This window comes from Pinus tabuliformis, chromosome 3_2 (genome assembly GCF_031772625.1).
Source record: "Pinus tabuliformis cultivar Carrire ecotype Pingquan chromosome 3_2, CPIR1, whole genome shotgun sequence".
NCBI classification, from domain to species: Eukaryota; Viridiplantae; Streptophyta; class Pinopsida; order Pinales; family Pinaceae; genus Pinus; species Pinus tabuliformis.
The window spans coordinates 689,545,744-689,573,291 of NC_142302.1; the positions used below are offsets into that span (position 1 = coordinate 689,545,744).

A 27,548-nucleotide genomic window follows, 5' to 3' on the forward strand; every position below is an offset into this window, starting at 1 on the left:
AATTGGTAACCACAACATTAAATCTTTTGAAAAATATATGGTGTTAACAAACCAAAACCAAGCCTCTGAATAAGAGAAACTACCACCAACCATCAAACAAAGATTGAGATCTACATAAATTGAAAGATCCAACTTGAAAGTATGGAAAAATTTATAAGGACAACTAGGTATCTCTGAATTTCCAATGTCATCAAAGATTGATATAGCTTAGCTTAGAGGATGAAGGATGGTACAAAAACACTCTTGAAGAAGTATGAACACTACCAACAACAATTTTGATAAAACACAAGTAATGAAATACTATCAAAACAATCATCCAATTCACAAAAAAGGTTATAAAACCACTATCGAAAACATAATCGCAGTTATCTTATAGGCTAGGAAACAAGGTGATATGATCCATTTAATCATTCAACTACATAGCAATACATAAATGCTAGACATTCTCTATCAATAAGGAAAATCTCTATCATCATTAAACATCTCCCCCCTATTAAACAAAACTAAAGTAGTAGTAAGAAAACACTAGTCAAAATCCACATGATAAACTACCTAGTCAAAAACTCCAATTGATGAATTCTTATTGACCATTTGTTGACAACTCGAAGAAAATAAAAAACAAATAAGAGGAACATCATATGATTGTACACACAATGGTTCACAGTTATATGAATTCAACAAGCATCCATTAAGATTACTTAATGATCATTCACTAAGGAAAGCATAATCAATTTGATATTTAACACTGATCCATGCTTATGACTTTCACGTTGTTTATGTAACAAGTTGAATGCATAGCTAGAAATATTCCAAGAATTTTGATTTATAGGTAAATTTCTCTAATGCTTATGAGTGTGATGACATGGTATAGTTTTATAGTTGACATGCTTAAATGCTATGCACCGATATTCTTAAATCTTGTGCAACAATAGGAGTACAACCATATACTTCAACCATACTGTCATTTAAAATGACATTATCAACCATCTCATTAATCTAGAAACATAGTCACTTAGGGGCTTCCCTTCAAGCAACTAAGTCTAGACTCCACCTAAAACAAAAAACACCTTCTAAAATCAACAAGATTGGACATAGGCAGTGAGGAAATGGCGGAAACATCATATCTAAGGCCTACCATATATGTATATACCATTAGTGTAATAGGAATAAGGAAAGCCTATCCACTCATCCTTCCTTTAATATATCCCATTTTGTTTAGCAGTCGAGATCGAATAACAATAGCATGCTTTTCAAAGCTAGGATAAATAATATCATTAGTTTCCACTGAAGCATGTGATGAACCACAAACATCAACATCGACATCCTAAAAAACAATGACATAACAATCCACATCCTCAAAGGTGGAAGAAGTAATAGGTGAGCAGAGTAACACACCAACAATAGTCTTCTTCTCAACATTCTGCAATTAACTGAATCTAGCTCAAGGCTCGGTTTGAAGTCTTAGAAGCACTTAGTGGTGTCATTCTTCTTAGTCAACAACAATAACAAAGAAATCATAATATTTTCCAAGGCATGATTTCTATCAAACAATCTATTATTTTCTGCTTGAAGAGAGGCAGTGTCATCACAAAACTCATCAACATAGGCTTATAAGTGGAAAACCTCATTAGTGAGATGGGCATTACTCTCCTCCAACCTACGAATTTCCTCCTTCAAGGAAACATTTCATGAATAGAGAGAGCCTTAACTTCATCTTTCAAACCATCAACAAGGTTGGCCTTATTCTCAAATTCATTTATAAGGTTATGGACTAAGGTTTCCATGGTTCTCCCTAGGACATCAACCTTCCTAGTTTTCTTTGTCATAATAGTCCTAAATAAAATAGCCTTAGTCTTCAACTAATTCTTCAGTTCTTCATTCTATGTGTACAGTGAAGAAACAAAATACTCGATCAACTACCTTTTTTTCATGAAACTTTTACAATCTTTTACCTAGTTAATAAATTGTTTATAACACCAATTCTAATGTGCTAGTCAAAACAATAAGGAAATTAAATGACCCTCCTATCATTAAGAATAGACATGAATTTGCCATTACATCTATCACTATATTTGTGTGTACTAACCTTACAATGATATAGAGCCACAACAACCACATTACACCCAATGATCATGTTCAAGCGTACTAGCTAGCAATATCGCATACCACCATTAACAATGTATAACAAAGAGGAAACATATGTGTCTACAAATAAATCCTTGAGAGGATGTATTGCATTCACAATTGGTCTAAGTAATCATTATTTGGTCTAAGTAATCATTATTTGTTATTTGTCGCTTTTGCGACAATGTCTATTAAAAAAAATATTAAAAAAATTATCATTAATTAGGCTCTCATACAATTAAATAAGAGAAAAGCTTTCCATTTATATGCCATGAACTCTCGAATTTAATTAGATCTTCGATAAATCTAATATTATCCTATTGAATACTTATAATATGTTTTCCAGCCATTAACAATGGAATAAATCAAATCTTAATAAAAGATGATTATATAAATAAATATGAAGCTTAATTGAATTTGAGATAAATCTTATATTATTATATTAAATATACAAAGATATCTTTCATATATAAGAAAAAAATAAACTAAATATAAATATAATCACACAAATTATATAACCTTAGATTTGATAACAATAATACGTTAAAAATATCAACACTAATATATTAATATGATTTATCAAATAATATTATATGATACTAAATTGTAATATAAAAAATAATTATTTATTAATTACTTATTAATTAATAATAAATCATTTAATTTCAAAAATACATATATATAAAAACATATAAGTAAATTCCATTGGAAAACATATAAGTTAACTAGTTAGGTTTAGTAATGGGGCCGTAGGGAATAAGTTAAGCACTAAAAGGGAATCTTAAGTTGAATTTTACATGGATTCAAATTAATTTTTTTATAATTAAAATTAAAATAATATTTTTTATTATTATTTTTCTAATTTAAAAAAAAATCTATAATATCTACAATTTAATTTAAAATATAAATTTGTTATTAATAAGATAAAATTTTAACTTATATCATTAAATTTTCATAATAATAATTTATATTTATTATAAAATTAAATATATCATAAACATATTTATATTGCAAAAAAATATACAATACACGGTGATTAATTGTTTTATGTTTATATAAATTTACTAAATATCAAGAAATATCATATTATTAAAATTATGTTTTTTTCCAAATTTATATATATATAAATAAATATAATTATAATGAATTAAAATTAAAATAAATATAATTATTATATATATAAAATAAATTAGGAAACTTACACCATATTACCGAGAGAGGAAAATCAATCATTATGAAAGGACATTATTAGAGTTGGAATTTCAGAAACGGAGTCACCCATTCAATTGGATAGTTTTCACAATTTTTTGGCGCGTTTTTAATATCAAATAAAAATTTTGATAGTTTTATAAAATTTTAAATTGTATTTGATAAGCAAATTGCTCATCAAATTCCATCCCTGAATATCATAATAATTAATTTCGAAAAGAAAAAAAGAATAGCCATGAATAACCAACAAATTACCCGTCAAATTCCTTCCCTCGAAACGAGAACGCGTGAGAAGGGGCGTCGCCGTGAATGTAGAAGGCAAGATGTCATAAATGTTCCATTCGAACCGGTCAATCATACACTTTCAGTAAAAGAGGGCGCACATAAACCGAAGGCAAGATGTCATAAATGTTCCTTTCGAACAGGTCAATCGTACACTTAAAAAAAAGGTTACTGAAAATAAGTAATTTGTTAATGTGTATTAAATGAGGAATGTTGTATATATTTATGCAGTTGTCTATAACACTATTTTTTGAAAGTTTTTAAGGCAGGTTTTTCTGGTCGAAATCCGGCAGGAATTTATTGGAATTGCAAGTTTGATAGTTAGTTTCTGCACAATGAAAGCGTCCCAGGGGTTTTTCAGGGTGCTGAATCCAAATATGCAGTTAAAAAACCATTTTAACTGCAACAAATCAAGATTTAACCTCAATTTCTTTAGCCGGATTCCGTCACCAGAATCTCCAAAAAATCGCATTATAGATAACTCCTATATTTATTATTGGATTTTGGTATATTAGTTATTTAATGTGTATTATTAGATTTTGGTAGTTTAATTTTTCAGCTATGATTATATATTTTCTCAAATAAATAATTTGTTAATAAGCATTAATTAAATATAAATTATATATATTCAATGTTAGATTTTGGCCCGCCAATAATATAATATAAATATATATAATCCCACTCATTTAAAGCATATGTTTAAATAACACTAACCCTGCTGGACTGTTTGTAAGGAAAATGTGCACTTATCTGTTTGATAGACAACTGATAGACAACTGCGTAAGGAAAACGTGTACTTGGGCGAGTTGGCTTTACACGGTGGGAGATGAACGACAGCGATCCGGACAAAGAGTGTGTAGCCCTGGGTTTTCGGAAGATCTGATGAACGAAGCATCCAGAGCTTTAAGACTAAGACTAGTGTTAGTTTTTAGGATTATCTGCTTCACTGTTTGTAAGGAAAATGTGTACTTGGGCGAGTTGGCTTTACACGGTGGGAGATGAACGACAGCGATCCGGACAAAGAGTGTGTAGCCCTGGGTTTTCGGTAGATCCGATGAAGGAAGCAACCCGAGCTTTAAGACTAGAATATAAATGTAGCCCTGGGACTGTGACGAATACTGAAACTAGAGATACCTACCTCTTATCTGGTGTGGAAGGCACCCAAAATGGGAAAGAAGAAGGTGGAGGTGAAACTCATTCAAAACCCTACCAGTCGCCAAGCATGTTTCTACAACCGCAAGGGCGGTTTGCTTAAAAAAGCGTTTGAGCTTTCTGTTCTCTGTGATGCTGAAGTTGCCCTTATCATCTTCTCCGAAACCGGCAAGATTTACGAGTTTGCAAGCCATGACGAGTAAGTTGCTTTCTTCGCTTCATTTCGATTGCATTATTTCTTCAATGCAATTGCTCATCAGTAATAGTCTTGGTTGAAATTAATGTTCCCAATTTATCAATACAATTCCTTGGTCAATAAGCTTATTACAAATGGCGTCTACAGAGGTCTGCGTATCAAATTTCATTATGGAATAGGTATTGCCCGCTGGGTCCAAATGGCGCAAAAATGTTTAAAAACTATGTGTATATAAGTCCACTGTATAAAAGTTAGGTTAATATATGCTTGGGAAAATAGTCGTGTATGACGGGTAGTTGAGAGGGTTTAAGAATAACCTCGCCACTCAGATTCTGGCATCTCTGTTGCAGATGCTTGAAAGTTCGCTGATTATTCGTTTTTCTGGGTACAAATCGTTGGGCTCTTTGCTTCTCTGTCTTATTATTTTCCCCAGATGCTATGCATCTTCCTCTGCTTTACCGTGATACAGGGATAACCCTCGTTTTCTTGTCAGGTCGGCTCTCTTACAGACGAAAATCCTATTTCAGATTGTTACAATAGAGCAGTTACTGCGTATTGCCAATAACTATTGGTATTACACATTGGAAATGTCCAGTTTTTGGTCTCTCAAATTGCTATACCTGGAGGTTGCAGCTGATAATTTTTCGGCAATTCCAAAGTTAGAATTTGGAAAAATGAGTCGAATAAAAGAATATACATCACGTTGTGTAGGTTAGGAGTTTAATTGGCCGTTTCGCTGTTTGATATGGAATCGTCTGAGAGGCAGAAAATTGACTGGACTGTCAAAAGTGGTCGGAATCTGTGCAAAAAGATGTAATGTTCTAATCATTTTTTATGGTGAAAATAAATTCAGCACCATCAAAATCTCTAAAACACTTAAAATTATAAATTTTGACAGTTTTTATTTAAATTTATAAAAATCTCTAAATTAAAGGAAAAAAACATAATATTTAGAGTACGGGGTGTGTGGTATTGGTAATGTTTTAGTTGTTTTATGTCGTGCAGGATACGGAATAAAATACTGTAATCGAATCTATTAAAGAGTAGAGTTATTAAAGACATGAGCATGCTTCGAGAAGTACTGTTGTGAAAACAGTTAGTCCACAATGACCGGGGAAGACATTGGAGCGAGGGTGATCATATTTGATAAGTAGTATTTTCTAAACAAATATAACTGGAGAGAATAGACTGAAGTAATCCTATTTATCTGGAGAGAATAGAGTGAAGTAGATGAGTTGCTCAAGATGTTTAACCAACTAAGTCTTCCGTTTTTCCCTTCATGGTTTAGGTTATGGTTTGCAGAAACACTCCTATAAATCGCGATAAGCATGGTTGAAGAACATACGTCCGCCTTAGATTTATGGTCCATGTTCAAATAGCTCTGGCCTTAAATATGGTCAATTATGATTTGCTGCACATGTCGCACTAGGGTTATGGAATAATTTGTTGAATAGGAGGGTATACAGTTTAACCTCAAGAAAATGTGTATTCCATATAATAAATTCAGCCGCGGACATGATATAAGAAAGCATAACAAAATGGTACGGTTGATAAAAGAGTTGTTATATATTCTCATTTTGAATTAAATTTTTACGAATTATTATTTACGCATGTTAATCGTCTTAATCACTTTTGTGAAAGACTACTTATTTGTGGTTAGCAGTCTTTACTTATTAAAAAGATTATATCTAAAATTATTATAATTAATATAAATTAAATTAATTATAATTTTTTAATTATTAATTTATAATATTGTTTAGATATATTATATTTTTTTGGTTTACACTTTATTAGTTTTTCATATTGATTATCTAGTGTCCTTTTTATTAATGGTGGTATTATCACTTTTCTAAGCCCAAACTATGTATCATCCTCATTTTTTCCGCATCAAAAGCGGTAAAAAATAAGTTTATTGTTCTTTTTAATATATATTAAAAATATTTTATTTATTTAAAAATATGTTTAAGTATAAATAGATTTTATGTAATTTTCATAAAATATTATATATAATACAAAAAGTTTATTTTAAATTTTATTGGAAATAGTTTTTCTTTTTAAAATAGTATAAAGTTGGAAAAAATAATAGAAAAATAAATATCTAAAATAAAGAGAAATCATTTATAACATTTTGTATAAATATAAAGAATACATATTTCTTTTTCCGAATTAATATGTTTAAATAATTTTTTTAATTAAAATGTGTATAATACTATGTCTTATTGCACTTTATTGTAGGCTAGGTTTCAATGTTGGGTGCAGAATCTCTACAATACCTCTCTAGATGTTTTGGCCTTCAAATCTTTGGTGGAGAATAGTTATCCTCGTTCACTGCTTCTCTAGATGTTTTGGCCTTCAAAGCTTTGGTGGAGAATAATTATCCTCGTTCACTGCTTCTCTAGATGTTTTGGCCTTCAAAGCTTTGGTGGAGAATAGTTATCCTCGTTCTTGGCCTTGTGTAGCAAATTTGTGAAGAAAATAGTTGACATTATGCAAGTTAATGTTGATGCCAATCCATTGGGGGCTATGGGCTAGTGTCGAGTACTCGGTCATTTTTTTTACTTTGGCCCTCACTACCTAGGTTGAAAATAACTAGTGTCCCAAGGCTAAAGGGATTATTTCTTTCTCATTTTGTGGTAAGTAGTTCTTTGCCTTTTTTCTGTGGAGAGAAAGAAGATAGACATTTTATTTATCATAATTTTTTATATTTGATGGGCACTCCCCTTTATCTAAACAGGAGGAACCCTAGTTTTTAACCCTGAGAATGAAATTCCTTTAATGGTTTTGTTGTGTGTGAAGCTTCCCTATTTCCCTCTCCACTGCTAGAATGATAAGACCTTCGAAAGTATTAGAATCACCCTAGAAAAGTACATTGATTGGGCCAAGACACATGGAGGAATGAAAGCCTATGCACATATTTGTGTAGAAGTTAATTTGGAAAAATGACTTTTTGAACTAGTGCACTTAAACCTTGATAGTTGGTCCTTCCTGCAAAAGGTTGATTATGATGATCTTCTATTCAAATGTAAAATGTGTCATGAATGAGGATATTTTGAAAGATATTTCCCTCACACATAGGCCCCTAGAAAACAAGAATAAGAGGGAGAATAATGGAAATAGTGAAAGCGATGTAGAGGGACTGATAGGAAAACAATTGGTGGAAAGGCTCTCGCAAGTTACAGTTTGAAAAAAGGGTTCTAGTTTAAAAAAGGCCCTATCGAAATGGTAGGCATATTCTTCCTTTAAATGCCACGAGGAACAACCCAAAGCAAGTAGTCCTTTTGTTCTATAAAACCTAGAAAAAGGAGGAGAAAATAAAATAAAAAATAACGAGGTAGATCAAGTCCTCCCATAGTTGTCCTCAATTGAATTCCTCTTCTATATGAAACTCTAATTGAAGAAGAAGGGGAATCTAATAAGGATGAAAATTGTCTTTCCCCTTGAATCCTTAGAAACTCTCAAGCCCCTTACTTTGTTAATTTTATAGATGAAAGGTATGAAAGAGACTGAGGTAAGGAAAATTGCAATGAAATTTCATAGAAAATTGAATAGGGAAATCTATAGTACCAATATAAAAATAGACAAGGAGCTCTGAACACAATCCATCCTGGAAATATCTTTTAAGGGTTAGCCACAGATGACAATAAAGGGAAGTGGTTCCAATCTAGTTGGAGGGGGGAACCAAAAAAATTACCAATAAATTATGAAATAGTCCCTTGGAATTGCAGAGGGTTAGGGAGCATTGAAAATTTATTAGAAGTTCAAAGCTTATTAATGCAAGAAAAGACCCTAATTATTCTCCTCCAAGAGAAAAGGCTGGTGTAAATGAATCTCTCCAAAAGAGTAATACAATATGGAGAACAAATCATGCCCTGATGATATGATTCTATGGGGCACTGAGAAGATTGTGTACTCTATAATTAGGTGTAGTCTTCAAATTAATTACATCGGATTCAAACATATTGCCAATAATAAGTTATGTGTTATTAATAGTATAAATGTGTAAGGTCCTATATCTCATAGGAAAAGTCTCAATGTTGGAATTCTTTAATCAATAATGAGACCTCACGGTTTAGAAGTAAATGCATTATCAATGGGGATTTCAATGTCACCATTCATCCCTAAGAGAGAAAAGTGTGGAGACTTGTTCGGGATTCCTTTATGAGAATTTTGAAGATCTTTTGACTTCCCATGAACTAATTGATGATCATTCGAAGCAAGTACACCTGTAATAGTTAGAGAATTGGGCCTAGTTACATTTCTACTAGGATAGACATATTTCTTATCAGTAGCAACTACATGAATAGAGACTTTCCTTCTTTTTGGATATATTGCTATGGTAGGGTGATCCAACTCTTTCTCTGTTAGGATATTCCGACACATAGGAAATGGTTAAGTATAACTTGGTCTAGTATAGAGTTAGGTAAAGTGTGTTTCTTTACTATGTACATTTTGTAACTTACAATCTGACGGTCATGATATGTAGTGATCCGACGGTTCATTCTCTCCTCGGTATTACCGACACTTGATCCGTGGCTTAACACCCGATTGGTCCATGATCTCTATTTAAAGAGCATGGAGAGTCATTTGTAGGTTAATTGTTCATGAGAGAAGCTTATGTAAAATTTCATTCTTTTATTAATAAATTGCCTGAAGTGGCCGCGTTGGCTCAGGCCGTGGATTGTTTCCCTCTTTGAGGGTTTTAACCACGTCAAAATACTGGTGTATTGATCTGTGATCTGTTAGTGAGCGGTGTCCTTTGGTGTTCTGTCTGAGGAACTTACCCTGTAAATTCCTACATGGTATCAGAGCTATTTTGAGGGCCGCGTCTATTGGTGATCCAAATCTGAAGCCGGTAGAACTGCATCCGACTGTCGTTTCCTAGATCTACTGTTTCTGACTACTTTCGGGCCGAGAGGACTACTCTATTGTGTTGGGAGCATCTGTTCCAGTGAGTAACCCCTTTCGTTTCACGCGAAAAGGTTTCCGGGAGCCCTAGCTACGTCATTTTTAAGATCTGGAGGTATACAATGTTTATTTGCAATTTACAGTTATTTTCTCTTTGTTTATTTCGGTTTCGGTTTATTTAGCCTTTTCTATTAGCGGATCTATACCTTTCATTTCTGTGTATGCTCTTTGCCCCGCGACTCTGTGCGATCTGGGAAAATCAGAAACAGAAAGGAAGGATTTTTCTCATGCGTATGCTCTTTTCTGTTGCGCCTTAGTGTGATCTCGGAAAATCAGAAACATTGAGGAAAATATTTAGTTTTTGGTAAAGCTAACTTCGAGCTGCAAGGTTCATTTTTTTGTATGTCCGTGTTGGGTTTTGTGTTTTTCGTTTTGTAGGGAAAAAGAGCTTTCTCAAGCAAGCACGCAACCCAAAGCTTCAACCCCCCCCTCTCTCTCTCTCTCAAACTTTTAGTTTAGCTCACTTGGTCCAAAGCTAATTTATGAGAGTAGAGGTCTTGAGTTCAAGTCTCCTTTTTGTGGGGGCGGACTTTTCATTTCCGCACATTCCCGCACTTGGTCGGCATCTTCATCAAATTTTCTTCAAAAAGCCATAACTTCTTCATTCGGAAGCCATTTTCAGAACCATTTTTTTAAACAGCCTAATTTTTCGAGACATTTCCATTGAAACACTTAAGTTCAGCATCTATAGCTTTAGTTTCTGTTAAAATGGAAAGTCCATACGAAGTTATTCTTGACAGCACCAACTACTTCCAATGGTGGTCCTATGTTGTGGATTTACTTAGAAGTAAAGGTCTCTACAGAATAGCCTCAGGCCAAGAAACCAAACCGAAAGACGAAGACAAGGCAGCTAAATGGGAAAATATGCAAGACGAAACATGTGGGTTGATAGGGATGTCTATTTCTCCAGATCTTAGATTCCATATAGTAGAACTTGATACTCCTGAAGAAGCAATGAAACAGATCACTAAATATTTTGGAATTAAAAATGAACTTAAAGCCCGTCAACTTGAAAATGAGTTGCTTACATTGGACCCCAATAATTTTTCTTGCATTGAAGATTTTTTGTCCAAGTTCAAGACCCTTAGACTTCTCTTGGAAGGTGTTAAGGTTAAGAAAGAAGATAGTGGCCTTATCTACTCCATTCTTACTAAGTTGGGACCAGCCTATTCTGTGTTTGTTTCCACCTTCCATTCTACAAGAGAAGCCTTCATTTCTCAAGGACAAGCCTACAAGTCCCCTTCCTTTGACTCCTTTTGTGATTCTTTAATAAGAGAATAGGAAAAACTCTTACACCTTGGTCTTCTTCATCTTGGAAACTCTTCTAAGAAAGCGTTAGCCGCCCAGCAGCAACCAAATTCAAAGAATCCTAAGAAGTTGTATCCTAAAAGGAATGGTCCTAAACCAAACAAGAGTCCTAAGCAATTTCAGCCTCAAAATGAAAAATAATTTCAACAAAATGATAAGACAAATAAAAACAAAGGGAAGAAGACTGATAGACATTGCAACTTTTGTAATCGAGATGGCCACTTAGAATCCAAATGCTTTAAGAAGATGGAAGCCTTGGAAGTAGCAATGAAGAAGCATAACATCCATTTGGAGCACTCTTCAACTTCAACTTCATCTTCAGGAATGACACTTTCTGCATGTGGTTGTCAAGCATCTCGGTCTGGCTATGCACTAAATGTATCTTCTTCTTCTCATTCTCATGAGTGGCTCATTGATTTTGGAGCTTCTTATCACATGGCCAAAAACAAAGCCATGTTTTCTTCTTTAAATGATTGTAACACCAAAAATATATATGTGAGTGATGATAGATCTCTTAGTGTTGTAGGGACTGGAACTGTTCATATAGACGATGGTCAATTTAATGATGTATTATGTGTTCCAACCTTATCCTGCAACCTTCTATCTGTATATCAGATAACTCATTCAGGTGAAGGTAAAATCGTTGAATTTTCACCTCACGATGTTGTAATTAAGGACCTAAGAGATCCTAGACAGATTTTAGCTACTGGCATTGCTGATGATTCTACAAGGTTGTATAAGTTTCACAACTTTGGGTCATCAAATCTTCCCTCAATATTTGTTGCTCATAATGATGAAGTGAGCAAACTTTGGCATGAGCGATTTGGTCACTTAAACTATCGCTCCCTTCAGAATATATGTAAAGAAAATATGGTGACAGGTCTTCCAATGGTATCTTGCAGAGATGGTGTTTGTTCCGGATGTGTACTCAGAAAACATCATTGGGACAATTTTGAAAAATGTGCCTCTTGGCATGCCTCAGCCCCTTTACAGCTCGTGCATATTGATTTATGTGGTCCACTTCCAGTTGTTTCATTCTCTGGCTACAAGTATTTCTTAACTTTCATTGACGATTTCTCCAGACGCACTTGGGTATACTTCTTAAAACTCAAGAGTGAAGTATTTAACATGTTCTTGGCCTTTAAGGCCTTTGTTGAAAAACAATCTGGACATCAAATTCTTAAGCTAAGATCTGATAATGGCGGAGAATATGTTAACAACAAATTCATCAACTTCTGCACTGAGAATGGAATTCAAATGCAACATACTGTTCCATATACTCCACAACAAAATGGTGTAGCTGAAAGGAAGAATCGCACCTTAAAGGAAATGGCTAATTGTATGCTTCAATCTAAAGGACTTAGTCTTAATTATTGGGCAGAAGCAATTAACTATGCAAATTACATAATAAATCACACTCCTACTAAGGTTTTAAAGAATATCACTCCAGAAGAAGCATGGAGCTCAATTAAACCAGATGTAAGTCACTTTCGTGTTTTTGGAAGTGAAGCATGGGCCCATATTCCAGATGAGAAACATAAAGCTTTAGAACCTAAGAGTGAAAAATGTATTTTTGTTGGATATTCTGAAGATGTCAAAGGATATAGACTTATTCCACTTAAGTCCAAGAATTTTATCATTAGAAGAGATGTAAAGTTTGCTGAAAATATATCGGCCTACGAGCCTAGTTCGGCGGCTGTGCCACCTCTTCCTATCTCTTCTACTTTTGAAAATATTTCTTCTTCAGATGATGAAAGCGAGGATGAAAATCCTCCCCCACCTTCTCAGGATCCTCCTTCAGCTCCTCAACTTCCAAAACGGGTCCGTGCTACTGGGGATGCAGCAGGTGATCTTGCCGGTGATCCTACAGATCAGCGATGTACACATTCTTAGTTTGATAGAGCCTCTTCTTTACTGGCTCAAGCTTCAGTGAATTATGATCCTGACACCTTTGCAAAAGCTTCAGGCCATCCAGATTGGGAAGCAGCTATGAATGAAGAATATCATTCATTATTGGCAAATGATACATGGGATCTTGTTCCTCTACCAAAGGGACAAAATCTTGTTAGATGCAAATGGGTTTATAGAACCAAGTATGGACCAGATGGGAAAGTTGATAAACATAAAGCTCGTCTTGTTTCTAAGGGTTTTTCACAAGTTGAAGGCATTGACTACACTGAAAACCTTCTCCCTTGTTGCCAAAATGAGCTCTATCCGCCTTGTTCTTTCCCTTGCTGCCTCTTTCAAATGGGAAGTCCATCAGATGGATGTTAAATCCGCCTTCTTGCATGGGGACTTGCATGAAGAAATCTATATGGAACAACCTATTGGCTTTATACAAACAGACCTCCAGCCTTGTATGTCAGCTTAAGAAATCCCTTTATGGTCTCAAGCAAGCTCCTCGAGCTTGGTATGCCAAAATGGATAACTTTCTTTTAGAAAATGGCTTTTCTAGGTGTCATTCTGACAATACTGTCTACACCAAGAAAGTGGGCAAGTCTCTTATCATTCTTGTTCTTTATGTTGATGATCTTATCCTGATTGGTAGTGATCCCAAACTTATAAACCATGTGAAGTCTAGCCTTAAAAGGAAGTTTGAAATGACAGACTTAGGACACTTACATTATTTTCTTGGTCTTCAAGTCTTGCAATCCAAGGAAGGTATTTCCCTTTCCGAGTCCAAGTATGCCTGTGATATTCTACGCCATTTTCACATGGAAGACTGTAAGCCAGCCCCTTCTCCCTTTCAGTCTGGAGTCAAACTTTCAGTTACTTGTACTTCTCCTGAAGTTGATGCTACCTTATACCGTCAACTTGTAGGAAAACTTTTGTATCTAACCCATACTCGTCCTGACCTTTCCTTTGCTGTTGGCCTTGTTGCTCGGTTTATGCAAAACCCACATGAAAGTCATTGGAAAGTAGCCAAAAGAATACTTCGTTATGTTCGAGGTACAGTTCAGTTTGGGATTCATTACAGTGCCGAAGCATCTCCTCTATTGGTTGGTTTCACTGGTTCTGATTGGGCTAGTGACCCTGATGATCGGAAGTCTACTGCAGGTTATGTGTTCACTCTTGGTTCGGGACCTATTACATGGGCTTGCAAGAAACAAGGTGCCATTTCTCTTTCTTCAGCAGAAGCAGAGTATCGTGGTGCCGTAGAAGCTAGTAAGGAAGCCTTGTGGCTTCATCAGATCCTGTCAGAGTTTGGCTTTCAGCAGCAACATCCGACTACACTTTGGTGTGATAATCAAAGTGCCATTCAACTATGCAAAGATCCAGTCCAACATCAGCACAACAAACACATTGAACTGCACATGCACTTCATCAGAAAGCTCATCCACGACCATGTTCTTGAAGTGCAATATTGTTCAATAGATGATCAAGTTGCAGACATCTTTACAAAGGCTCTCACAGAGGCGAAGTTCACTAAACTTCGATTTATGGTTGGAGTTCAGGAAGTTGTCACTAAGGGGGGGTAGGCTCTAGTGCCTCCTTCCTTCTCCTATTGTGTCATATTTCTAAATCCTTCGATCCTATCCCAAGTTGTTCTTAAAGGGGGATGTTTGGATATTCCGACACATAGGAAATAGATAAGTATAACTTGGTCTAGTATAGAGTTAGGTAAAGTGTGTTTCTTTACTATGTACATTTTGTAACTTACAATCCGACGGTCACGATATGTAGTGATCCAACACTTCATTCTCTCCTCGGTATTACCGACACTTGATCCGTGGCTTAACACCCGATTGGTCCATGATCTCTATTTAAAGAGCATGGAGGGTCATTTGTAGGTTAATTGTTCATGAGAGAAGCTTATGTAAAATTTCATTCTTTTATTAATAAATTGTCTGAAGTGGCTGCGTTGGCTCAGGCCGTGGACTGTTTCCCTCTTTGAGGGTTTTAACCACGTCAAAATACTGGTGTATTGATCTGTGATCTGTTTGTGAGAGGTGTCCTTTGGTGTTCTTTATGAGGAACTTACCATGTAAATTCCTACATTCTCAATCCTCACTAAGATTATGGACCCCTCCCTCTGCATTTCATCCCCCAAGGGATGAGATCATAGGGAGTATGTGATGTAGTCTCCTAGGGATGGAGAATATGGGTCTTCAAATTCCTTGGCTTCATTTAAGAACAAAAGATCAAAGTTGTAAAAAATAGCATTAAAGGTTTGGGTCAAGGAATATTAAAAAGATAGAATTGTGGGAGTATGTCTCCATCAACAACATCTACAGATTCATCAAAAAAGATTGGAGAATTAACATATCGTAGATGACATCTTATTAGAAGAAACTTAGGGGTTTAGTTTGCTCCAAAAGGCTCTATAGGATGAAGAACTATGGTGATTAAAATATAGAGGCCTTTCACCAATTTTTATAAGAACCTTCAAATTAGAAAGTAGTAAAAAAGGGAGGATATGTTGGCTTATATCTCTTCATTCGTTCAAAATAATATAATGAGTTGTAGCATTTTCCATTTAGAAGGAAATAGGTTTGGCAAGCAATCTGCTCAAAGGAATTGGATGAGCCCTTTACTCAAACAATTTCTTACCAGGATTTTATCATTTTTGTTGACATATAATAAAGTATATCTATTATATGTGGACTATGTTTTTATGTATCAAGAGATGTTAGGTAGGATTAAGTACTTCATTACTCTCATTCCAAAAGAGTTGTTAGGTGGGATTAAATCCTTCATTGCTCATATTCCAAAAGAGTTCAATCCTTTCTCTTTTTCTAGATTTCTTCTTCTGTAAAATAAAATTATTTCTAAAATCATTGCATGTTGCCTCAGGCCCTTTCTCTCTAACCTCATCTTAGAAAACCAAAATTGTAGATAACATTAGTTTACTTCAAGAGATCTAAACAAGGAAAGGGAATTATTATAAAGTTGTACGTAGGCAGTGCCTTTGATGGAGGCAGTTTGGATTTCATGATTTTTCATAAGTTGGATTGTAGCTTGCATATCACGCCCATAGATTCTTCTTCTCGTTAATGGGAGGCCTGCTGGCTTTTTCTAAAGCATCTTTTCCCTTATCTATTTATCTCAGTCCTACAGATTGGAATATGAAACGAGGAATTGGAGCTTGCTGAGGTATCCGATTCTCAGGGGGAGTAAGAAGCATTAGTAACTCTGGATTTGCTGATACTTGTTACTGGGAGGTGATTTAAATAAAAAATGCTGTAAGTTTAAAAACGTGGTGGACAAGCTTTTGAAAGCCTCCAAAAGTATGATAAAAATGGGAGAAATTCAGTTATACACTTCGAATGTAGGTAAATTAATTCAAATCCATGTTCTCCGGGTTCATGGTCTCTAAGTCTCTGAGGTTTGGTGAGAATTTAAATATCCAGCTACGCCTATGTCTCTCAAACCCTTTCATCATTAGTCCTGGAAATCCTTTTTATTGAAGTTCCAGTTAAAATATCCTCAATGTGGAGTTCTCTGGCTAAACCCAGTATGGAGGGTAATCATCATCAACGACGTGCTCTCAGATTTCCCAGTTTTCAGCTTTTCTGGCCCCTATAAGGCTGATATCATAAATGGCTCAGGAGTTTCATAAATTCTTATTGCAAGGAGGGAAGTGGGGTACGAAAAAATTCCATCAATGGTAAAATCTGTTCGACTGTTTGTAACGGAAAATGTGTACTTGGACGAGCTGGATTTTCCATGGGAGGTCGCTTTGAGCGATTAAGGACGGCGATTGCATTTTTATTGTAACCCTAGGTTTTCAGTAGAGCTGCTAACATGAGATGAACGAAGCAACCGGATTATAATATAAATCTAGCTCCGGGGCTACGATTAACAATGAAAATAGAGATACCTGCCTCTTATCTTGTGTTGAAGGCAGCCAAAATGGGAAAGAAGATAGTGGAGCTGAAACGCATTCAGAACCCTACCAGCCGTCATTCTACTTTCTACAAACGCCAGGGTCTAACCGTTTAAAATTCATTTGTAATTTGCGAGAACTTTAACATCCGGAAATTCAGTCTGATGTATTTACAGAGCTAGGGAGTCTTAGGTTTTTCTCAGCTTAGGCAGTCATCGGAAAAAATCGAATATTTAGAATAAATAAATAAAACAAATGTAGGTTAAAACTGAGAAGTATATGCTGAAAAAGTAAAGTGTCGTGAAACCTTTCTGGCGACCTAAACATTGAGGGTAACAGTCATTGCTACTCACTGAAATCAGATGCTGAAATTTCCGCCAACGGCATGCTTGAATCTCTGTTGGAGATTCTTGAAAGTTCGCTGATTATTTCCCGAAGGCTATGCAATCCTTTTGTTTTACGCTGATAAAGGGATAACCCTCGTTTTCATCTCAGGGCTGCTCTTACAAAGCAGCTTGTTACAATATAACATTTATTGCGTACTGCCAATAACTATTGGTATTCATGTTGCAAATGGCCAGTTTGATATCGCTATACCTGGAGGTTGCAGCTGATAATCTCGCGGCAATTTTAAAGTTAGAATTTGTAAGCAGGAGTGGATTAAGAGAAAAGTATTCCGTTGTATCGCTGAGGGATTAAGAGGCCGTTTCACTTTGTGATGTTGGTAGCGTTTTACTTGTTTTATTTCGTCCAGGATGAATAATGTAATTCTCTAATGGAATCTGTAAAAGTTGAGGTATTGGTCCACAATTCTTTTATGGCAACGGTTTGGGGAAGACATCGGAGCGACGGAGATCATATACCATAATTAATCATTTCTGACCAACCAAAGCAAAGGGTGATCCTAGTTATCTGAGCTGAATAGAGTGAAGTCGATGAGTTGCCCAAGTTTTTTAACCCGAAACTTTCCCTTCCTGTTTTAGGTTATGGTTTGCAGAAATACTCTGAGAAATCACGTTAAGCATGGTTGAACAACATACGCATGTCTGAGATTTATGGTGCAATAGGGTTAGATTATAATGGGTTGAATGAGAGGGTATAATGTTCCGGGTCAAGAAATTGAATATTCTCTATAACAAATTCAGCCACGGAAATGATATAAGGAAAACAGAGTAAAGTTGGTAGTTTGTTGATTTTTTTAATGGAGGGTCTATATTGATTTTCAAAGAATATGTTCATCATATGCTTCTTATTAATGTTTATTAATGGATGTAGTGTATTACAGAGTTTGTTAGGATGCATTGACATTTAATAAATAAAAAAAATATATTTCTACCACCAATTTCCTAGGGATTTGAGATTATTCCAATTCTAATAAATTATTCTATGTTGAAATTATTCCAATTATAATAAGTTCCTCATTATTATTTATAACATTCATTTATATTTTATATAGAAAAATGGTCCATTAGTTTTAATAAGTTAAAAAATTAGAGTCTCCCCACCCACCAATTTCCTAGTGATTTGAAATTATTCCAATTCTAATAAGTTCAATTCTAATAAGCTCCCCAATATTATTTATAACATTCATTTATAGATAAACAAATTTTATTTAACAAAATGGTTCACTACTTTTAAATAATTTAAAAAATTAGATGCATGCCAAGTGGCTCCCCACCCACCAATTTCCTAGGGATTTGAGATTAAATGTATTTTCCTACGTCTTCAGTATGGTGCAAATAAATTTCATCCATTGTGGCTTTAAGATATCCCATTAGGGATTTGAGATTATTCCAATTGTAATAAGTTCCTCATAACTATTTATGACATTCATTTAAATATAAGAAAATGTATAAAAATGTATTTTGATATTTTCCTACGTCTTCAATATGGTGCAAATAAATTTCATCCATTGTGGCGTTAAGATATCCCTCAATGTGTTCGAAGTTATTGCCTACTCCAATCTTCTGCTCTTGCTAGAAGAATGTTGTTTACAAGTTGTGAATGCTACGTCTTCTTCGATTAATATCAAATTTTTCCATACCATATATAACAAGGTATTTTCCTATAATCATGGAAACAACTTACTTCCATGTATGCTTTACTAGTATGTGAACATACCTATATTTGTACACTGCCACAAGTGTTTGATAGTGGAAAATTTAACATTGACAACCTCTATCAGAAGTTTGGGCATTCGATATTGGATCATGAGGCTGACTTACAGGACCTTGACTCTTGAGAGGAATATGTATCCTCACACAAATGAGGAGTATAAGGTTTGATGAGCTTATGCCACAAATCTCCACGAGATCAATTATGTGTTTGCTATAAATCTAGTAACTAAGTGTGGTTTAGATGTTAATGATTTGAAGGAGTGTTCTATGGAAGATTGCTTTATTTTTCAAATACAAATATATAAAAGTAGCCAAACTATGAATTTGGTTGGTCCTAGGTTTTCAATGTAGGTTTAGTGTAGAATTGGGTAAAGTAGTATGAATGAATTTGTGCTCTAAAATTAATTAGCAATCATTCAATAACAAATTTTCAAATTGCAAGATAATCTTATTAGTTTTTATTTTAAATATCATTATTGATCTATTTTAATAAAAAATCTAATAATTGTTTCAAGTGATATGATATATTCTTGTGTAATTTTTTTTAAGATGAAAAATTTGAAAAAAAATGTTTGCATCTCGAAGATATAATTGAAAAAAAATATAGCCAAAATATAAAATAATAACATTATTTGAAATGCTGAAAAACATTTTAACCATGAAAATCTATTTCTTTTCATTGTACATATTAGTTGTTATTGAAACATTTTACTTAATATTGTACTAAAATATTTTACTTACGAAGTACATTGTTTATATTAATAGGATAAGTTCCTCCATGATTAATAAATTAATAAATTTAGAAATTATGGTTATGTTTTGAAATGTATTTTTATTTTTTGAATTTGAGATGCATTATATTGTGAATTGATTATAAGTAGAGTAGATGAAGTAAAAATATAAAATTGGTTTTTATTTATTTATTTATTAATTTATTTTAATGTTAATTTGATTAAATATATTATACATTAAAAAGTTGTAAATTTATAGATTTAAAATTCCATCAATAATGTTTCAAATGATATATTTTTTTAAAATTTCATATATTCAAATGAGATTATAGTAATGAATTTATGAATTTACAAATTTTTATTTTGTTTCATTTTATTTTATATGAATTTATTTTTGAAAAAGTCATTATCTATTACTCATTTGTTTTTAAGATTTTACACTATATTTTGAATTTTTTTCATTAAAAAAGCCTATAAAATAATAATTTATATGGTTTATTAATCTAAGGCTTCATACTCCTAGTGTATAATATTATTCATATCGTTTGTAATATTAATATTTAGGTTTAAAATAAATCCATTGGGTCTATAGTCATGGTCAACCATGGTCCAACATCACGTTGCAATAAAGATTTTCTTAATATAAAAATCAACAAATGTCGCATTATGACAAGAATTGTCTCAATATGAAAATCAACCATGGTCAACCATGTTCTAACAACGTAGTATGACAAAGGTTGTCTCAACCATGGTTAAACATGGTCAAACATGGTCAATCATGGTCAACCATGGTCAATAACCATGGTCACATTGTGACAAAGACTATCTCTTGGTCCTATATCACATTGTCACACCATGGTTATCCATGGTCAACCATAGTCCAACATCACATTGTGACACAAATTGTCTCAATATGGAGATCAACCATGGTTAATGATTGTCAGCCATTGTCCAAGGTCGCATTGGAAAAAACATTGTGTCAATATGAAAATCAATCATGGTCAACCATATTCCAATGTCACATTGTGACAAACATTTATCCTAGGGTTTATATTCCTTGGGATTATAATATTTCTCCCTTGGGTTTAATATTATTCCCATGGGTTTATAATCCCTTGGGTTTATAATATTTATCTTAGGGTTTGTATGCCTTGGGTTTATAGAATTAATCCCTTAGGTTTAATATTATTCGCATGGGTTTATATTACCAATCCATAATCCCTTGGGTTTTTAGTATTAGTCCTTTGGGTTTATAATATCAATCCCTTTAGGGTTTATATAGCTTTCAAATTTATAATATCAATCCCTTGGGTTTAATATTATTCTCTTGGGCTTATAATACCTTTGAATTCAATCATGGTCAACCATAGTCAATAACCATGGTCAACCATGGTCACATTGTGACAAATATTGTCTCAATATGTATATCAATCATGGTCAATGATGGTGAGACATTGTCCAACAACGCATTTGACAAACATTGTCTCAAAATGAAAATGGATCATGGTCAACCATATTCCAACGTCAAATTGTGACAAATTGCTTGGGTTTAATATTATTCCCTTGGGTTTATAATCCCTTGGATTTATTATTACCTTGGTTTTATAATATTTATATTAGGGTTTATATACCTTTGGTTTATAATATTAATCCATTCGGTTTAATATTATTCCATTGTGTTTATATTATCAATTAGTTGGGTTTTTAATCCCTTGTGTTTTTAGTATTAATCCCTTGGGTTTAATATCATTCCCTTGGGTTTATAATACCTTTGGGCTTTAGAATTAATCCCTTGGGTTTATTATTCCCTTCAGTGTATAATATCAATCTCTTCGATTTATTTTCTTCATATTCATAGCGTATAATATTAGTCGTAGGGTTTATAATATTAATCTGAGGGTTTAATATAAATCCCTTAGGTTTACAATCATGGTAATCTATGGTCAACGATGGTTCAATGTCGCAACATGCCAAATATTGTCTCAATATGAAAATCAACCATGGTTAATTATGGTCCAATATCATATTGTGACAAACATCATTAGGGTTTGTAACCTTAAACCCAATCACATTACATCATTAGGGTTTATAACATATATCTTAGGGTTTATATTCCTTGGGTTTATAATATTTATCCCTTGGGTTATCTAAATTGTTTTTCTAAATGTATTATCACCATTATGAGCCCGACATATTTTTAATTTTCCATTAATGCCACACACACACACACATATATAATTTGCTATGTAAAAACATGCTCAATTATAACTAGATTTTATTTGATTTTCATAAAATATTATACATAATAAAGAATGCCTATTTTAAATTTTAGTTTTTACATTTTTTCACTATAGTATAAAGATGAAATAATTAATAGAAAATAAAATATCAAAAATGAAAATAAATTATTTTTAATATTTTATACAAGTTTAATTGTAAAGAATATGTATATCTTTTTCGGAGTTAATATGTTTAAATTCAAAACTTTAATAGACAGTGTTTATGCAACTTTGTCACCTGGTTCTTAATCTATTATATCCCATCCATTCATAATAACTTTTGTTCTGGCTAATTCAACTAGTAGTGCAAGCTCCTTTTGTCCTTGCTTGGAGTCAATATGGCTTCCATTGTGGGGTGGGAAATATCTTCATGGCTTCACCAGATATTTTGGCTCTCGAAGATTTGTTGGTGAATAGTGATCGTGGTCCTTGGCATTACCCCAACAAATTTGTCAAAAAACTAAATGACATTTTGTATTTTAATGTGAATGTCGACCAACTGGGTGATATGGGGTTGCTTATGTGAAATTGAGTTTATTGGGCCATTGTTTTTCCTTTGGCCCTCCCCCATTTAATGACTACCTAGGTTGAATATAACTAGTGTCCCGAGGCCAAAGGGAACATTTCTCCTTAATTTTGTTGTAAGGGTTTATTTTCCTTCCTCTTTTAAGAGAAAGAATATAGAGATCCAATTTTTCATATTGTTCCATATTTCATAGGAACTTAGGGGATTTATTTGAATAGATGGAACCCTGATGTTTAAACCTAAGAATGACATTCCTTTTGTCATTTCAATGCGGGTGAAGCTTCCATAATTCCATCTCCATCGATAGAATGATGCAGCCTCTAGAATTATTACAAACACCCTAGAAAAGTACATCGATTTTGCCAAGGCACATGAGGGGATGCGAGCCTACGCATAGATTTGTGCATATGTTGATTTCGAGAAAGGATTTTTGGAACTAGTACAAATAAAACTTAACAATTGGTCCTTCTAGAAAAAAGGTTGGTTATGATCATCTTCTATTGAAATTAAAAATGTGACATGAATGAGGACATTTTGCAAGATATTTTCCTCATGTAAAGACCTAGAGAAAGAAAGAATAAGAGGGAGAAAAATGGAAGTAGCCAAAGCAACATAGAGGGACTAAAAAGAGATTAGTTGGTGGAAACTAATAAGTCACGAGTTACAGAGAAATCTCTAGTTTCACCAAATGCCTTATTAAAATGTTAAGCATCTTCCTCCTCTAAATCCCATGAGGAATGAACCTAAGTAAATAGTTTTTTTATGTTATAAAACCCAGAAGATGAAGGAGTGAAAAAATGAGGAAGATGAACTTAGCACTGATGAAGTTCCAACTCCCAATGATACCATGGATGAAATGTCTCTTCTACAGGATATTCCAATTGATGTGGAAAGGGAATCTGAAAAGGAGGATGTTTTTCTTTCCCCTTCAATACTAAGAAAATGAAGGCCCTTGCATTGTGGATTTGGTAGATGAAATTTCTAAAGGGGAAATTATGAAAGGTATTGAGGAAGGAAAAATTGCAATGAACGTTAATAGAACCATCAATAGAGAAATCTATCTTGCCAAAACTAAAAAGTAGAAGGAGCTTGAAACACAATCCACAATAAACATCTCTTTATAGGTTTTGTCAAGGTACAAGGAAGGGAAGTGGTTCTGGCCGAAGTGAAGGCAGAACCCAAAAAATTACAATAAAATGATGAAATATTATCATGTAACGACATGGTTTGGAGAGAAAGAAGAAATTATTCAAAGTTTAGATTCTATTAAAGCCAAAAGAAACCCAAATTATTCTCCTCCAAGAGACAATTTTTGGGGTAAATGAATCCCTCCAAAAGAGTAATATAGTATGGAGAATAATTCAAGCTTTGATAATACAATTCTATGGGGCATCGAGAGGATTGTGTACTGTTTAGTTAGGTGGAGTGTTCAAATTAATTTTAGAGATGTGGACACAACAATGGATAGTTACCTGCTCTAAGCCTAGAAAACATGAGGCTTAGGATTCACTATCTTCATCTTCAAGAAAAATATAAAAGTTGAAAAATTAACATTAATGAGATGGATAAAGAAAACTCAAAAGGATAGAAGTGCGGAAGTATATATCCATCATCAAGATCCAGAGGTTCTTCACAAAATATTTGAGAATGAACATATTGTAGATAACCTCCTATTAGAAGAAACTTATGAGTTTAGTTTTCTGCAAAGGGATCTATAAGATCAAGAAATATGGTGACTAAAATATAGAGGCAAATGGTTTAAGGCAAGGGATCAAAATATTAAAAAAATTCACCACTAGTCCAAGATGACGTAATGGATGAACAATATTAAGACCATTATGTTAGATAGGGTCATGGTGGAAACTTATGGAAAAATAAAAGGGATGTGTCATCATTACATCACCAATTTTCATAAAGACCCTCAAATTAGAAACAACAAAAAATGGAGTATATGTTGCTTCATATCCATTTATTTCTTTCAAAAGAAGGTAATGATCTCTTACTTTGTCCAATTTTAGAGGAATAGGGTTGGAAAGTAGTCTTCTCAATGTAATAAGTTAGATCCCTTGGCTCAAGCATTTTCTCAACAAGATTTTCTCATTCTTATAGGCATATAATAAAGTATGATCTCTATTAGATGGTGGAATATGTTTTAAAGTGTCACAAGATGAGAGTTGGGATTAACTCCTTCTTCATTGGTCTCATTAAAAAATAGTTCATTCCATCCTCCTTCTTAAGAATTTTTTCCATCTCTCTTTGTAATTACTCCTATAAAATTATTCCTAAAATCATTGCATGTTTCCACAAGCCCCTTCTCTCTAACCTCGTCAGATAAAAGAAAGGAGGTTTTGGTGAAAGTACCAAATTGTAGATAACATAATTTTAGTTCAAGAGATCTGAGCAAGAAAATTGAATTATTAGAATGTTATACATGGGTAACGCCTTGTTTGAGTCAAAGATCAATTATTTTTTGATGTTATCAAGCAATTTGGGTTTCATGGTTCTCTGACAAGTTCAATTGTAGCTTGCATATAAGGCCCATGGATTTGTCCAATACTTTATGTGTGGCCTCTTGGATATTTTAAAGAATACAAAGGCATAACATAGGGGGACCCTCTTTTCCCTTATATGTTTATCTTAGTCCTCAAGTCCTTAAGTGGGAGATTGGAATATGAATGAAGTATTGGAGCTTTCATAGGTATTTGATTCTCAAGGGTCATGAAAATCATTAGTAATCCTCAATTTTCTCATGATAGCTTGCTACTTGGAGGTACTTAAGTAATAATCATTGCAAGGCTTAAAATGGTGATAGACAAGTTTGTGAAGGCTTAAAAAGGTCTACTGAAAATGGGAAAAATTCTAGTTATATGCTCCTAATGTAAGTAAATTAATTCAAATCCATCTTATTTATGTTCATGGTATTTATGTTTTAGAGGCTTGGAACTCATATAAATATCTAGCCATGCCTATTTTGCTAAGACCCTTTCATAATTATTCATTGGAGTCTTTTTTGTTGAAGTTTAACTTAAAATTTTCTAATGTGGAGCTATCTGACCTAACTCAATATATAGGTGTTGACAGTGCTAGACCCACCAAAATTCAGGGGATTTGCCAAGTATGAAAACCCAACAAGAAATCACATCGTTTGTTGTAGGAGTCCCATCTGGTATGATGGCCTAGTTGCCATTATCTTAAATATTTCCCTTATCTCTTGCTTGTCAACACATGAGAGTGGTTTACTTTGTCTTGGAACTATGAGGTTCGCATGCCTTGTGAGTGCTTAGTGTCTCTTGTGTTGAGGTTCTTTCACTACAGAAGGAGAGGGTGAGATTGAGTCTCAAGTTGAAAGCGAATAGTCCCAACTCTGTTAGAGACACACAACATACCAGGGCATGCGCAGATTTGTGTAGAGTAGTCCACATGGATGTAGTAGGCACAAAACATGAGGTGAACAGATAACATGTACAACACCGAGTGAAATAGTCCACACGAGTGAAATTGTCGTTATAAAATGTTTACAAGAATGACTTTGTCAAATGTCTAGTCAAATATTCCACACAGGCAAGACAACATTAACAAATTATACAACACATTTCAAACAACATTTGTACTAGAACAATCAAAATAGTTCAACTATCTTAATACAGGTTAAAGCAACATGCATTACAAGTGTCCAAAGAATAGTCTTACAAACAAATACAATACATGTGTGAAATTGTGCTGGCTTGTTAATAGGCTTCTAAATTAAGAAAAAGTTCCAAGACACATCCGTACACCATTACATCACTAACCTCGATAGTGAGGTGTTATGGCCACTGCTCTCTCCTCAAATAAAATACTATAGACTCTCAATGCTATGTGGGACGAGCTAATGTGGAAAGTCCTTTCCATGTACAAATGAGGGGTATATATAGCCAAGGGTGAAACTAAACCTTGTGACTGCATGATTTCTCTCATGACTGTTTGACATACATGACTCTTCAACTTTACATGTGGGTCTCTTGGACTTCCACATTATGTTACATTGATTACAAGAGTATGGCCCACAATAGTGATGTGGCTGAGATGACTCATGACATGACTTGACACAACAATGTTGGTATGTTCATACTGATGGTGGTGTCCATGTTGAGCTGCAATGCTCTTCAGTGATGAGTGTGCTCTTGGTGTATTATAGCTTCACCTTTGCATGGCATGTTGTGCAGAGTCTTCAATGGTCTTCATGTTTTCTTGATGTTGTGCGTGCATGTATCCCCTTCGTTGGTACTTGGCATGCTTCATGTGTTCATACATTCACAAAAACGTCTCGTAGAATGTGCTCCTTGTTCATCCCATTCGTCATCGCGCCATTTCTCATCCATGTACCTGTATCTGTAATCACTCATGATGAGATGACATCAAATCTATAAATCTCCTAGTTTACAATGATGCATCATCTTTTGTTTTCAGGTGCAGGTGATCGGGAGAGAGGACAAGGCTCTAAAACTACATAAAGCACATTTCAGGCTGGGATGCGGGCTCCCAACCACTGTCTAGGAAAATTGCGCAGAGGTCACTATGAGGCTGGGATGAGTAGTCTGGAACGTTAGTGACATTCTGGGGCATCTGGTTCTACTGGGAGGAAGAGTTGCATAATTCTTTCAGACAGGTAGTGTGGGCAGTAGGGAGGACACTAGTAGTGAAAATTGTATAGATTCTCTAGGGAGGCTCACCGCAGGTTGCGTGAGCTTACTGGCTAAAATCGCATAGAGCAGGGAGGCTAGCTTGCAGGATATGTCTGTGTAGTTTTTGGTTGAGCGGGGTGTCAGGTAGTTGCACAACAGTCAAAGAAA

General features: G+C 34.2%; 1 protein-coding gene across 1 annotated transcript in view; it reads left to right on the forward strand.

Annotated features, from left to right (window-relative positions):
• Positions 1-4,658: 4,658 nt before the first annotated feature.
• Positions 4,659-27,548, forward strand: part of LOC149182512 (MADS-box protein SOC1-like) — a 91,719-nt gene continuing 68,829 nt past the window's right edge. Inside the window, exon 1 of the mRNA XM_089414582.1 lies at positions 4,659-4,966. Coding sequence (XP_089270708.1) covers positions 4,782-4,966 — 185 coding nt within the window. The 5' untranslated portion in view covers positions 4,659-4,781. The remainder of the gene's footprint in view (positions 4,967-27,548) is intronic.